This window comes from Somniosus microcephalus, chromosome 1 (assembly GCF_052327205.1).
Source record: "Somniosus microcephalus isolate GS21.2 chromosome 1, FLI_Smic_1.0, whole genome shotgun sequence".
In the NCBI taxonomy this organism is placed as follows: Eukaryota; Metazoa; Chordata; class Chondrichthyes; order Squaliformes; family Somniosidae; genus Somniosus; species Somniosus microcephalus.
In genome coordinates, this window is record NC_140987.1 from 394,078,227 (window position 1) to 394,093,044 (window position 14,818).

Sequence of the window (14,818 nt, forward strand, 5' to 3'; positions counted from 1 at the left end):
CAATTGAGTTTGCTTTGGGTTTTTGTTGTTTCTGCCCAATATGTCAGATATTTTTCCTTTTGCTTAGCGACGATTGTGTTGGGTCGAATTCTTTGTGTTACGCTGTCACTGTCCTGTGGCTGGTTATTGTTAGTAGTGACTTCACTGAGTCCCAGGACTAGTTGACAGAGGGTATTCTTCTTTATGGTCAGCTCTTGGCATTTCAGGGCGTCGTAGTGATAGCATTGGGGGTTGCTCATTTGTAGGTGATTCCAAAATTTGGTGGCTCTTTTTTGGATAGTGATTATTAATGGATATTGGCCTAGTTCCACCCTGCATGCATTGTTTACTGTTTTCCTTTGAGTCCAGAGGATACTTTTACAGAATTCTGCATGTAGGATGTCAATTGGGTGTTTGTCCCATTTTGCAAATTCTTGTTGTGTTAGCGGTCCCCATACCTCACTGCCATAGAGTGCAATTGGTTCAATTACTGATTTGAAAATTTTGAGCCAAATGCTAATTGGGATTTCTATTTGGATTGATTTTTTAATGGCATAGAAAGCCCTTCTTGCTTTCTCTTTCAGTTCATTCACAGCCAGTTTGAAGTTTCCCATAGAACTGATTTTTAAGCCCAAGTATGTGTAGTTAGTGGTTTGTTCAATTTTGGTTGTTCCTAGTGTGAAATTTGTTTTGGGTCCCTGGTGTCTGGATCTTTGCTGGAACACAAGGACTTTGGTTTTTTGAGGATTTATTTTCAGGGCCCAAGTCTGGCAGTACGACTCCAGCAGGTCCAGGTTCTGCTGTAGACCCTCCTTAGTTGGTGACAGCAGAACCAGGTCGTCTGCATAGAGGAGGAATTTAACCTTGGATTCATATAGGGTGAGGCCGGGTGCTGTAGATTGTTCAAGTAGTTTTGCCAATTCATTTATGTAAATATTAAAGAGTGTCGGTGAGATTGGCAAGCCCTGCATCACCCCCCGCCCCTGTGGGAAGACTCTCACTCTCACTCTCACTCTCACTCTCACTCTCACTCTCACTCCTTTTTTCATAACAGCATGCCTCAAGAAAACATAGCAGACTTGGACACACCACTTCTGACTGGTGATCTCCATTAACAAAAAAACGAAGTTAAAGAACCACCTCCTGGGTGCTTAGGAAGAGTGCTTCAATCCCAACAAGTTTTATAACATGGCACAGGGTTCTTGAGTTCACTCGGCACCACCGGGCACTCCAGCTAGTTAAATATATTCAAGAAGGAGTTAGATATATTTCTTAAGGCTAAAGGGATCAAAGGATATGGGGAGAAAGCAGGGACATGTTACTGAATTTGGATGAGCAGCCATGATCTCATTAAATGGCAGAACAGGCTTGAGGGCCAAATGGCCTACTCCTATGTTTCTATAATCTGCTGTTCCCATGTTCCAAACATGCAATTGTGCTTAATGGCTGCTCCTTTTAAGGCTACAAAGTATAACTGTGAATAGGCATTAGTAGGTTCCTAAATAATCTGGAACGGTGATATTACAGTAAAACATTTGATTTTTGGTTTCTTGGTTCAGCTGAAGTTGTCCAAAACCCTCAAATGTTGGCATCACCCATGATTGCACCTCCAGCAAGCTTTTATCATGTTTCATGAAAAAAGCCAATATCACAGTCTCCGTCAAACCAATCCTCCAGCTTCATCTCAAAGTGTGCAAATTAAAGCAATTGAAGGCAAGGGTGTTGGAGCCCTATGTCACAAGAAGTGGTTTTGTGCCTTTGTTTCTTGCATATATTGAATTTACAACGTCAGTCCTTCTACAAGGAAAGCCCTAAAGGGAGGAGAAGCACTTCCCACATGCAAGATAGAGAGGCGGGAGGTGGGGAGAAAGAGAAAAAAAAAAAAAAAAAAAAAAAAAGAGAACTGGGGGTCATTCATCAGGCTGCCTTGATACTCCGCAGTCTTGCAGCCTCACTGGCAGCCCTCTTGGCCATGGATGGCACATAGTACACTTGTGTGGAGGAGCGAACCAGATGAATAAAACAAGCCAACCTACTTCAAGTCAACCCAGTAATAAGAAAATTAGTTCAAAGTGGTCTAAAGCTCAAGGTGAATATTATACCTACCTGTACCTCAACCATCCAGTCCACCAAGATTGCCCTCATCTCAATGTTCAGGTCAGGTTGCTTTTCCATGTAGCCTTTTCAGAACAAATTTCTCCTGCCAGACACAACAAGGATCACATTGTTATGGAGTGGAGCATAATGTATCGGAACATTAATTTGGTGTTAGTCCAACAGTCAAAACCTAGACAGAACCTACAGAAGCACAGCATCAAACTTCAACTTGCAATTGTGCCCAGTTTCTACCTCCTGAATGACAATCACAACAGAATGATATTCACTCCTTTTCTCCCCCCACCCTCCCCTTTATTAATACAAGCTAGAGATGCTGCACCTATAGAGATGCCTTTGCAACCGAGAAGAAAGCACAAAGTAAAAAGGGTATTTGGTCCCTCAAGCCCTCTTCTTAAATCAGACTGTGTGCAATTCATTCCATCACAGACTCTGCTGAATCTATTTAAACACCCAAGCAAAAGTGCTGCAAAAATCTCACTGACTCCAAAAATGATCAAAACTCCAGAATATCAATTCATTCTCACATTTCTCGATTTAGAGATGACAAATGGTCCATGGTCACAGAAGCAGCAACATTCCACAGAAGTTTTGATTTTCAGTCTAAACTTACAGTACCTCTACAACCCCATTCCAAGCCAGATATTTATCTAGCTTGTTTTTGAAGGTCTTAAAAAAAAATTAAAAAAAACAGCAAAGCAATGATCTCCTCTTTGATGAAACGTATGTTGCGTGATCAACAAACCCAGAGAGTGGCATCAGTGCTTTCATGTAGATGCTACAGAATGCTTTTACCATTTACATCCAAATTCAAAACAGCTCTTCAATTTTAGATTGCAAGTGGAGAGCACTGGGTATTAAAGCAAGGTCAGAGGACAACAACGTGGAGAATTAAAGCAGACTGAATAGTCAGGAAGCCACAACAATCTTGTTGCAAAACCTATAAGATCAATGCGGTTTTTGGGAGTAAGGAGGAAGGTTCCAAGTATTAATAGATTGTTTACCTCCCGTTCCTTCATGTAGCTGAATATATCCTTCACATAGATTGCATTCTGGAATGGGTCACTCAGATTCTCTTCATCGACTTCATCGTAGGCAGGAAACTACAAGCAATAGAATTTCTCCAATTAGTTGTTCTCCTTTTGCACATTTCAGAGATATTTATTACACTTCTGTTCTTGAATTTTTTAAGTTTTAATTCAACTACATCAGAATACTAGACAGAGACCAGCACTCATTAACTAGAGAAAAAAAAATTATCCCACATCAGTTGTCAAAAAGTCCAGGGAATGTGAGGAGCCCAGGGGCTGGTAGTTATAATAATAATAAACTTTATTGTCATTGTTAGTGCACAAGTGCAGTACAACGAAATGTAGGCTTGCGGCTCCTGAGAGTGTACATTTAGATTAAGACATTTAAACATTCAACATTCATTTGGCTTGTAATACATTAACATAAACATAATAAAGTGCATTGGCAGATGTGCAGGCTTTAGAGTTTATTTGTGGAGTTCAGTAGGATGACAGCCCTGGGAAAGAAGCTGTTCCTAAATCTGGTCGTTCAGGTGCAAATGCATCTGTAGCGTCTCCCAGATGGCAGGGGGGGCGAACAGACTGTGGCTGGGGTGGGTAGGGTCTTTGATGATGGTCCGTGACCTCCGTAATGGTCGGTAGCCGGGTGCCGGTAATGCGTTGGGCAGTTTTGACTACCCGCTGCAGGGCTTTCTGGTCATAGTAGCTACAGTTATGTTCTGCAATATCTACTAATTCAACAGGTACCAAATGCACTTGGCTACAGTACACTTCCCTGCATCAGTGGGTCATCTTGCTTGACTTATAACAATATAACTACTCTCCTGCATTCTCCTTCTGGGCCTGTCAAAAGCTTGTGCCAACAGCTTTCGGTTTTAAAACCTGCCTGACTGCGTCTAATTTTATTAATCTCCCTGTGTTCACAACCCAAAAGACAGGTCCTACGCTAGACAATCCCTGTCGAACACATTTTCTCTGTGTCTTTTTAATTTTTTTAAAATAAAAAGCTGTGTGAATATACTTTGCTTTAAAACACTATCCTTAAATACAATGGTTTCTTCCAAATTTGCTCTGTGGAAAAATGTTCAAAAAAATCCCAGAACCACAGATTTTTTTTTCCCCCCATTCTGGCTATGGACCATTTTGAATTGTTGGCATGTAGTGCAAAAACCAGAGTGCTGGCCTGAAAACCAGCTAGCCTGTGGCCAGTCAGAATTGATGGCTGCTGTACAGGCCAGTGGCAGCCATTTACTTTGCGTCAATAGCACAGAGTGTGTGTTACTCAGAGTTTTGATGTCTCAACAACACTGGTTGTTGGCATTACAGGCATGCCTCTGACAGTGCACTTCCCTCCATTAGATTAACAGAATGGGCACAATCATTTTTCAATGCAAGAAACTGAGTGACCGTATGCAAGAAGCATTAGGGTTAGCTGGGAATAATTAATTAGCTATTTATTCAAGAGGTTCAGACCAACTCAAGAGCCAAGCAGAACCTAGAGATTAAACCACAGGCTCTCTCAACCATGTAGTTATTTTTTGAACTACACAAATAATGAAAAGCAGGTTTGTGACTATGAAAAGCAAAACTGAAGTGATTCAGGGAACGTGGGTGCGCAGTGGGTTTCTTTACGCAACCAATACCCTACCACCCTGGGCTGTAGCCAGTCGTGGTTATTTCTTTAAAATGAGTTCATATATGCTCCTGTCTGCTGCCGTAATTTCAGTGCCCTAGTGAGTATGCTTAAAGGAATCTAATATTGAAAGAACATGGTGCACAATGCAAGCTTGGTCCTGTTTAAAATTCTAATATGGGTATATTTTCTTATCCATTACAATTGTTGCCTTATTACTCATGCCGGTTTGTGGGAGGTTGCTGGTGCAGAATGGCTGACTCAGCTGGTGGCTTCTCTAGAAACTTGCATCATGTTTACCTTTATTTCTGCTGATTGATCCACATCAGCTGCTTTTTCCTCAGGTGGTACTGGTGTCTTGGGCTTCTTCTGCACCACTGCATTGTCCTGATGCTCCTGGGAGGCTTTAGGTCCCGTACTGAAGGGAGAAAAGGGAAAGGAGGAAGGGATTCTTAGAACATTTGGCAACATTCATGCGTGGTCAATAATTAAAGTCTGTCAGGTATTGCCTCGCAAGGAACATCCTTAAGATGATTTCAATACCATAAAAAGGGCATCCAAGAGCAGTTTCTCTCCAAGACATACATACATAGGAGGCTGCACATTTGGAGGATAATGTGCAGATGCAAAGCACTTCCCAGGTGCTATCAGATACTCACACATCAGTTAATTCATTTCAGAACAGTCTTAGCAGAACCTAGGAGCTAGCTATCACTCACTCAAAGCATATTGTGGGAGGAGAGAGAGGGGGGGGGGGGGGGGGGGGGGCGGCAGGAGGGGCACCAGAAAGACCTGAGGGGGACAACAGAAGAAAAGTTACTGAAAACTTATTAGCTTGGCAGCACTCTCACCTCTGGGTCAGAAGGTTGTAGATTTGAACCGCTCAGCAGGATTTCAGTTCATAACCTAGTCTGACACTACAGGGCAGGTGGAGCATTTCACAGAAACCCCCACAGTGCAGATAGAGGCCATTTCGGCCCATCGAGCCTGCACCGACACATATCCCACCCTATCCCCGTAACCCCACGTATTTAATCCCCCTAACACTAAGGGTCAATTTATCATAGCCAATCAACCTAACCCGCACATCTTTGGACTGTGGACAGTCCAAGGATGAGATGGTCTGGTGGTCTCGGCGATCGTGCTGTCTCGGCTTGGCGAGCGAGTTCCGAAGATGCTGCTCGTGAGGGGATCCGTACGCGCGTCGTGGCGAATAAAGTGTATCAGTCAGGCGAAAGACCGTGGAGACATGCGAAACAGCAGGCCTTGTCAGAGTGACGGGCAAGTTGGGCGGACGCGGGCGATGACTCTGCTGATGTTGGAACAAGTCCTTGTTATAACGAACTCTGCATTAAAGTAAGACCCCAACTGACTGTTTTGGTGGAGCAGGTAGACATTAAAAAAGGAGCACATGGCACAATTCAAGAGGAGCAAGAAATTCTCCCAGCCAAATATTCTTCCCTCAACCACCACCACCACGAAACAAATAACTACTCATTCATCTCATTGTTGTTTGAGAGGTGCTGCTGCCACAGAATAGCTGCTGCGTTTGCCTCAGTCACTGCAATTATAATTGTGTGAAATACTTATTTTGACATATGGTGCTATATTGATGCAAACATTGACATATGCACAGATACTCAAGACATTGAAAATCAGAAGGAGTAGGATGTGCACCTTTTTAGATTAATCTCATTGTTTTTGGATGTTTCTTGTCCAACAGTACTTTTCTGAGTTTTCTTACCCACTGGCTTCCCACCTTCTTTTTTCTTTGAAAGCAGGGCTTGACTTTGTTTAGCCTATTAGAATTGAAGAGGAGTAAGGAAAAGAGGTCTGAATTAAAGCAGAAATGTCAGTGCTCCAAACTTTAAAAAAAGGTATGGAACCCCTTTGTTTTTGACAGAGGGGTGGTCTTACCTGTAATGAGGAAAGAAACCAGTCACAGAACTTACATTTGTGACGTCTTCAAAAGCTGATCTCTTCTTGGGCCCACCTTGGGGTGATGAAGGAGACCGTTTGATATGAAGACCATAATCCTGAATGGGACCAAAGAAGAAACTATTATGCATTTTGCATTTGAAATTATTGGCCATTAAGACTTGATATTTCAACAGACACACTACTGGAAAAAAGGAGATTGAGCACTGATGGTCTTTTCTTGTGTTATTACATCCAAATCCTTTTATTCTGTCCCCAATGATGCTGGCACCTTTTGTGGTAGAGAGAGGGCAAGTAAGCTACACACAGCCAGACCTCCACTAATGCTATTCAGGAATGACCAGAGAAAAAAGTAACAACTTTGTGTAGGAATGAAAATGCTATAAGCAACAAAGGCAAAAACAAGTATTTATATAGCACCTTTAATGTACTAAAGCACTTCACAGGAGTATTAGAAAACAAAAAAATTTGACACTGAGCCACATAGAGAAATTAGGGCAGATGACCAAAAACTTGGTCAAAGAGGTAGGTTTTAAGGAGCATCTTAAAAAAGGAGGAAAGAGAGGCAGAGAGGTTTAGGCAAGGAATTCCAGAGCTTAGGTTCTAGGCAACAGAAGGCACGGCCACCAATGGTTGAGCGATTATAATCAGGGATGTGAAACAGGGCAGAATTAGAGGAGTGCAGAGATCTCAGGGGGTTGTGGGGCTGGAGGAGATTACAGGGATAGGGAGGGGCAAAACCGTGGAGGGATTTGAAAAAAGGATGAGAATTTTGAAAGCGAGGCGTTGCTTAACCAGGAGCCAATGTAGGTCAGCGAGCATAGGGGTCGGAGGTCGCAGGATTCCCTGCTGTACATGGTCCATGTGTCTGAGGCATACAGTAGGGCAGGTATTACTACTGCTACGTAGACCATGAGCTTGGTGCCAGGTTGGAGGTCCTGGTCTTCAAACACACTCTTCCTCAGGTGACACTGGCACACTGAAGGCGGTATTGGACTTAGTCATCGACGTCTGCCCTTGTTGTTGACAGTAGGCTCCAGAGGTATGGAAAGTGGTCCACGTTGTCAAAGGCCTTGTCGTGGATTTTGATAATCAGGGGGGGGGGGGGGGGGGGGGTGCAGGTTGGTGGAGGACCTTCGTCTTACGGATGTTTAGTGTAAGGCCCATGCTCTCGTACACTTCGGTGAAGGTGTTAACGATGGTTTGGAGTTCGACCTCAGTGTGCGCAAAGAGAAGATGGGAGAACAGGACTTGGGTGCGAGTTAGGACATGGGCAGCCGAGTTTTGGATGACCTCAAGTTTACTTGGTAAACCAAGTAGGGTTATTTAATAGCCACTGCATGCAACTAATGAAGACAACTTTTTTAGACCACAAAATTAGTTTGTGAAGAACTAGTTTTTTTATGATCCCAAGATTGAGAGACTGAAATTGGATTAGACGTCCAAATACTTTTCAGGGACAGAGATATATCCCCGTCCTTTCCAAAAACCAAATCGAAATGGTCTGTAGAAGAACATAACTAATGCTAAACTCCAGTTGAACTAGCTTTCAGCTTCAGAACCACTATGCATTAGTCATTCTAAAACCATGAGATTATTAAAATGACATAAGTAAGTGTTTTTGTACTTAAAATGAAGGGCCTAAAAATGATGCCAAATGCCTCTTCCACAGAGGGTCAATATCAACAAGGACACCATCAGAGCTGACCGCTAAGTTTCTGAACAGGGACAGAAGTCATCGTAAAAAGAGAGAAAATAATACTTTGTCCATGCTGAAGGATGCATAGCTGAAGCATAGTTCCAACACAGTGGTTCTACCCAAAATGCTAACATCTTTTGGAGGTGATAATGATTTTGCCATGTATTTCCAGCATTTCTATTCTTGCTTGTAGTGCTCTACATTGGCCAACATCAAACATGCCCTCAAGAGCAAAGCAAGTTACTTGCAAATCAATTCTCACCTCTTCAGTGTCGTGCGGTCAGAGTCCACAAACCTGTGCAAAGACTATAGGTGTAGGTGCAGGCCAGCAGACCCAATTTAGCAAACTGTCTTGACACTGAAGTCAATCACTCCTGGTGCAGCCATAACAGCATAATGTTACATGCCCCAATAAGTACAGAAAGCACTGGTCACGGTAAAGGCCATCTTGGATGACATTTCCTTTGTTCCTTGGGAATTTATTAAAAAGCAAACTTTTTCCAACATGCAACAGGAGCTGCCAAATATGGAAAAGATTAATGTTGATGCCTGCAAGACAAATTTTCAATGACACGAAGAGGGCAAACATCCCCAACATCATGCCCTCAGTATCATTAAACATCTTAAAAGTGGCATCATCCTGCACTTTTTTTTGCTGCATCACCCTGGTGGCCAGATATACTCCACCAATTTGAGGAAGAAAAATATAAACATCTAAAATTTGACAAAGGATGTGATTGTCCAAAGGCAGGTGCATTTAATACAGAGTTCAGCAAAAAGTCACTAACTAAAATCTGCTTCCAAAAAAAGGATATACCTGGCAAATAGACACCATCATTGGAACCAATTATGCATGGAAACAGTTTGGAGTTTGGGCTGTGCAACCGCAGATGTTGTGCTACAATTAAAGGCATAGCCACTGACAGGCATTTAGTGCAGATTTTAAAATGATCACAAGTTAATTATCAAAGACGGTTATAACTAGCTATAACTCTCAACTCTACACTGCATTTGTGGTAAACCACGTTCACTATCGTATCACTGTTAGTAGTTAGCACTGTTCACCACTGTTCGTTATAACTGTATCACTGACCACTATTGTATCACGGTACGAGGTCGCCTCTTGCCACACTGCTATACCTGGGATGACCACTGCCGACTCCGCCTTGGCTCCACCCACCAGGCCAGGTATAAAGGTGAGCGACTGGCTGGTATTCCTCCTGCTTGGATCGGATCACCCACGAGAGTGGGCTGTTATTTAGTCAATAAAAACCTTTAGTCACCTTCGTAACTCTTCGCCTTTTATTGGAGGAATTGATAGGTATATCAATTTTATTGACTAAATTTAATGATGTCCGACAACGAGTCACAACCGGCGGAGGAGCCACCAGCGCAGCTCCCAGGAGCACAGCCACACCAGCCAGCTTGGCTGCGAGCCCTCAGACCGCCGTACCTGGACCTGAACCCACGAGCAGCAAACTCAGCCGCAGACTTTAAACACTGGCTGGTCTGCTTCGAATCATACCTGAGAGAATCCAGCGTCCCTCAGGCATCCAAACTAAGTGTCCTGCAGGCACAACTGAGCCCGAGAGTATACACTCTCATCGAGGACATGACTACCTACGAGACCGCCATCAACCTGCTGAAACAGAAGTACCGGACCCCGGTAAACTACATGTACGCTAGGCACCTCCTAAGATCACGGCCGCAACAGCCAGGAGAATCAGTAGCCGAATTCTCACAGGCGCTATATGCACTCGCCAGGAACTGTGACTTTAAATCGGTGTCGGCAGCCGAAAATACTGAAGATAATATCCGCGACGCATTCCTGAAAGGCCTACGGTCCGAGTACTCACGGCAAAGACTGCTGGAAGCTAAAGACCTCAGCATGGAAAAAGCTGAAGCCCTCGCTATCTCCCTGGAAGTGGCCCACCAAGATCAGGAAGCATTCACCAGGTACTGCTCGCGACCCTGGGACTCGGGCCCGACCCCTACCACAGCACCCTTCCCAGCGCCGCCCCCGGGACCTACCTCTGCGTCGGCGTCCCGGACCCGACCGGCCCCGCCACCCCCGACACCGGCCCCGACATCGGGCATCCGCGATCGGGCCGCCGGCTGTTTTTTTTGTGGCCAGGAGAAGCACCCGAGGTCGCGCTGCCCAGCCAAGAACTCCATATGTAAAACCTGCCTGAAGAAAGGCCACTTCTCCAAGGCCTGCAGGAGCGGATCCTCAGAGGCCAGCAGTGCCGCATGCGAACTATGGGGGCGGCCATCTTCGTTTAGGGCAACTGAGGCCAGCATCCCCACACATGAGTCATGGGGGCGGCCATCTTTGTTTAGGGCAACTGAGGCCAGCATCCCCACACATGAGTCATGGGGGCGGCCATCTTTGATTAAGGCAACCGACCCCAATAGTGCCTCATGGGGCCCTACCTCGTGGGAGACGCCATTTTACTCACCACGCCCGACCGCCTCGCCCGCAGATGACAACGACTCGCTCAGCTACACACTAGCTTCCGTCACCCTGGACCAAGCCCGCCCGCACCATCTGTCCAAGTCAATGATGGACATCAAAGTGAACGGCCACGCCACGACCTGCCTGTTCGACAGCGGAAGCACGGAGAGCTTCATCCACCCAGACACGGTGAGCCACTACTCCCTCTCTGTCCTACCAACGCGCAGCCGAATCTCGATGGCATCGAGGTCCCACGCCACGGACATCAGCGGCTACTGTGTCGTGACCCTGTCGGTTAAGGGCACGGAGTATAAAAACTTTAAACTCCTCGTCCTCCCCCATCTCTGCGCTGCCGTCCTACTAGGGCTGGACTTCCAATCCCACCTCCAAAGCGTAACCCTAGCATACGGTGGACCCCTCCCCCCACTCACAGTCAACAACCAGCAAACGTTAAACCGCCCACCGCGTAACACCTGCAGCCTCTCCACCCTCAAGGTCCCGCCACCCTCTCTGTTTGCTAACCTTACCCCTGACTGCAAACCCGTCGCTACCAAAAGCAGGCGGTATAGCGCCGGGGACAGAGCCTTCATTAGCTCTGAGGTGCGGCGCCTCCTGAAAGAGGGCATTATCGAGGGGAGCAGCAGCCCCTGGCGTGCCCAGGTCGTAGTCGTAAAGACCGGCGATAAAAACCGCCTGGTCATCGACTACAGCCAGACCATAAACAGATATACCCAGCTGGACGCATACCCCCTCCCCCGCATATCTGACATGGTCAATCAGATTGCACAGTATAAAGTATTCTCGACCATCGACCTGAAGTCGGCCTACCACCAACTCCCTATCCACCCTGAGGACCGCCAGTATACCGCCTTCGAGGCGAATGGGCGCCTATACCACTTCCTTAGGGTCCCCTTCGGTGTCACTAATGGGGTCTCGGTCTTCCAAAGGGAGATGGACCAGATGGTTGACCAGAACGAACTGCAGGCTACATTCCCCTACCTAGATAACGTCACTATCTGCGGCCGCGACCAGCAGGAACATGACGCGAATCTGGAGAAATTCCTCCGTACGGCCCAACGGCTGAACCTCACCTACAATAAGGAGAAATGCGTGTTTAACACCACGCGCCTTGCCATCCTCGGCTGCGTAGTGGAGAACGGAATCATCGGCCCCGACCCAGAAAGAATGCGCCCCCTCATGGAGCTACCCCTCCCCCACTGCCCTAAAGCACTTAGGAGAACCCTGGGGCTTTTCGCCTACTATGCCCAATGGGTACCCAATTACGCGGACAAAGCCAGACCCCTCCTGAAAGCCACTTCCTTCCCCCTCACGGAGGAGGCGTGCGCGGCCTTCTCCCTCATTAAGGGAGACATAGCCAAGGCCACGATGCACGCAGTGGACGAGTCCATCCCCTTTCAGGTGGAGAGCGACGCATCCGACTTCGCCTTAGCCGCCACCCTAAACCAGGAGGGGAGGCCAGTGGCCTTCTTCTCAAGGACCCTACAGGGCCCCGAGATCCGACATTCGTCGGTCGAGAAAGAGGCCCAGGCGATCGTGGAGGCAGTACGGCGCTGGAGGCACTACCTGGCAGGCAAACGATTTACCCTCCTCACCGACCAGCGTTCGGTGGCTTTCATGTTTAATAACAAGCTGAAGGGCAAAATCAAGAATGACAAGATTTTGAGATGGAGAATCGAGCTCTCCACCTACGATTATGAGATCTTGTACCGGCCAGGCAAGCTGAACGAATCCCCTGATGCCCTTTCACGAATGACATGCGCCAGCGCGCATATCGATAGGCTTCAGACCCTCCACGACCAGCTCTGCCACCCCGGAGTCACCAGACTCTACCATTTCATTAAGGCCCGCAACCTGACCTACTCCATCGAGGAGGTCAGGACCATGACCAGGAACTGCCAGACCTGTGCGGAGTGCAAACCGCACTTCTATAGGCCGGACCGAGCAAGCCTGATCAAGGCCACCCGCCCCTTCGAGCGCCTGAGCATCGACTTTAAGGGGCCCCTCCCGTCCTCTGACCGTAATGTGTACTTCCTCAACATCGTTGATGAGTACTCCCGTTTCCCCTTTGCCTTCCCCTGCCCCGACATGACCAGTAGCACGGTCATTAAGTGCCTGAATGCCCTCTTCGCCTTGTTCGGGTTCCCGAACTATATACACAGCGACCGGGGCTCCTCCTTCATGAGCGAGGAACTCCGGCAATTCCTCCTAGAGAGAGGTATTGCAGCAAGCAGGACCACCAGCTACAACCCCAGAGGTAACGGTCAGGTGGAAAGAGAGAACGCGACGGTATGGAAGGCCGTCCTCTTAGCCTTAAAGTCTAAGGGCCTCCCAACCTCCCGCTGGCAAGAAGTCCTCCCGACAGCGCTGCACTCCATCCGGTCATTACTTTGCACGGCCACTAACACCACCCCCCATGAACGAATGTTCGTTTTCCCCAGGAAGTCGACTACGGGAACCACTCTACCAACCTGGCTGACCGCCCCGGGGCCGGTCTGGCTGCGGAAACACGTGAGGACCCATAAAACGGACCCCCTGGTCGAGAGGGTGAACCTCCTGCACGCCAACCCCCAGTACGCCTACGTGGCGTACCCAGACGGGCGGGAGGACACTGTCTCCCTACGAGACCTCGCACCCTCAGCCGATCCGGAAACACCGCCACCACCCCCCCCAACCTCAGTCCAGGTAGACGGCATGCCGGAACCCCACGAGCCCTCGCCGACCACGCAAACACCAGCATCAACACCGGATAAGGCACGAGCACCGGATAAGGCAACACCACCGCTGCGGCGATCGGAGAGGCTTACGAAGCCTCCGGACAGACTGACCTACCAGAATTGGTAGTACACTTCACCCCGCCGGACTTAATTCTAAACAAGGTGAATGTGGTAAACCACGTTCACTATCGTATCACTGTTAGTAGTTAGCACTGTTCACCACTGTTCGTTATAACTGTATCACTGACCACTATTGTATCACGGTACGAGGTCGCCTCTTGCCACACTGCTATACCTGGGATGACCACTGCCGACTCCGCCTTGGCTCCACCCACCAGGCCAGGTATAAAGGTGAGCGACTGGCTGGTATTCCTCCTGCTTGGATCGGATCACCCACGAGAGTGGGCTGTTATTTAGTCAATAAAAACCTTTAGTCACCTTCGTAACTCTTCGCCTTTTATTGGAGGAATTGATAGGTATATCAGCATTCAAGTCTAACTTTTAATCCAGATTGTACTCCTGTAACCAAATGTTTAAAAGCAATGCTACTTTAAATATACGATGTTGCATTGATTTTAATCCTCTGTCTGCAGCAATCTCCTTCCTCAGATTCAAACTGAGCTACCCAAGATTCAAAATAAAAACAGAAAATGCTGGAAATACTCGGCAGGTCAGGCAGCATCTGTGGAGAGATAAACAAAGTTAACGTTTCAGGTCGATGTTCTGGTGAAAGGCCATTGGCCTGAAACGTTCACTGTGTTTCTCTCTCCACAGATGCTGCCTGACCTGCTGAGTACTTCCAGCATTTGTTTTTATTTCAGATTTCCAGCACCCGCAGGATTTTGCTACCCAAGATTCAGTTAGGTCAACAAACCAAGTGCAGACTTTCAAATGTAAACATACCCGACCTGGCTGACCTCCTTCCGTTTAAAGCCAACACTCTCCCTACAGAAATCATCTCCAAAGACAATAATGCACTAAATCGCATTTTGCATCACATTGTGATTACTGCAATAATTATTATACACTTAAATGAATTTTCCAATTTTAGATTTTCTTACCATGTGTATATTCAATACACCACGTCTCATTAGAATTTGCATTGATATTGAACAACGACATCAATCTGTAAAGCATTTCTGAAGCTTTTTAAACTGTAATAATTCTATAATAATCTAACGCTGTCATTCACACACTCGGAAGGGTTTCAGTCCTGTCTTTACAGGAATTAAG

At 46.8% G+C, this 14,818-nt stretch overlaps 1 protein-coding gene across 1 annotated transcript in view; it reads right to left on the minus strand.

Moving 5' to 3' along the window:
• Positions 1–14,818, minus strand: part of ccnb3 (cyclin B3) — a 59,992-nt gene that overhangs the window by 44,499 nt on the left and 675 nt on the right. Inside the window, 6 exon segments of the mRNA XM_085997531.1 lie at positions 2,086–2,163; positions 2,165–2,179; positions 3,099–3,197; positions 5,059–5,176; positions 6,436–6,557; positions 6,711–6,794. Of these exon segments, the coding sequence (XP_085853657.1) occupies positions 2,086–2,163; positions 2,165–2,179; positions 3,099–3,197; positions 5,059–5,176; positions 6,436–6,557; positions 6,711–6,794 (516 nt within the window).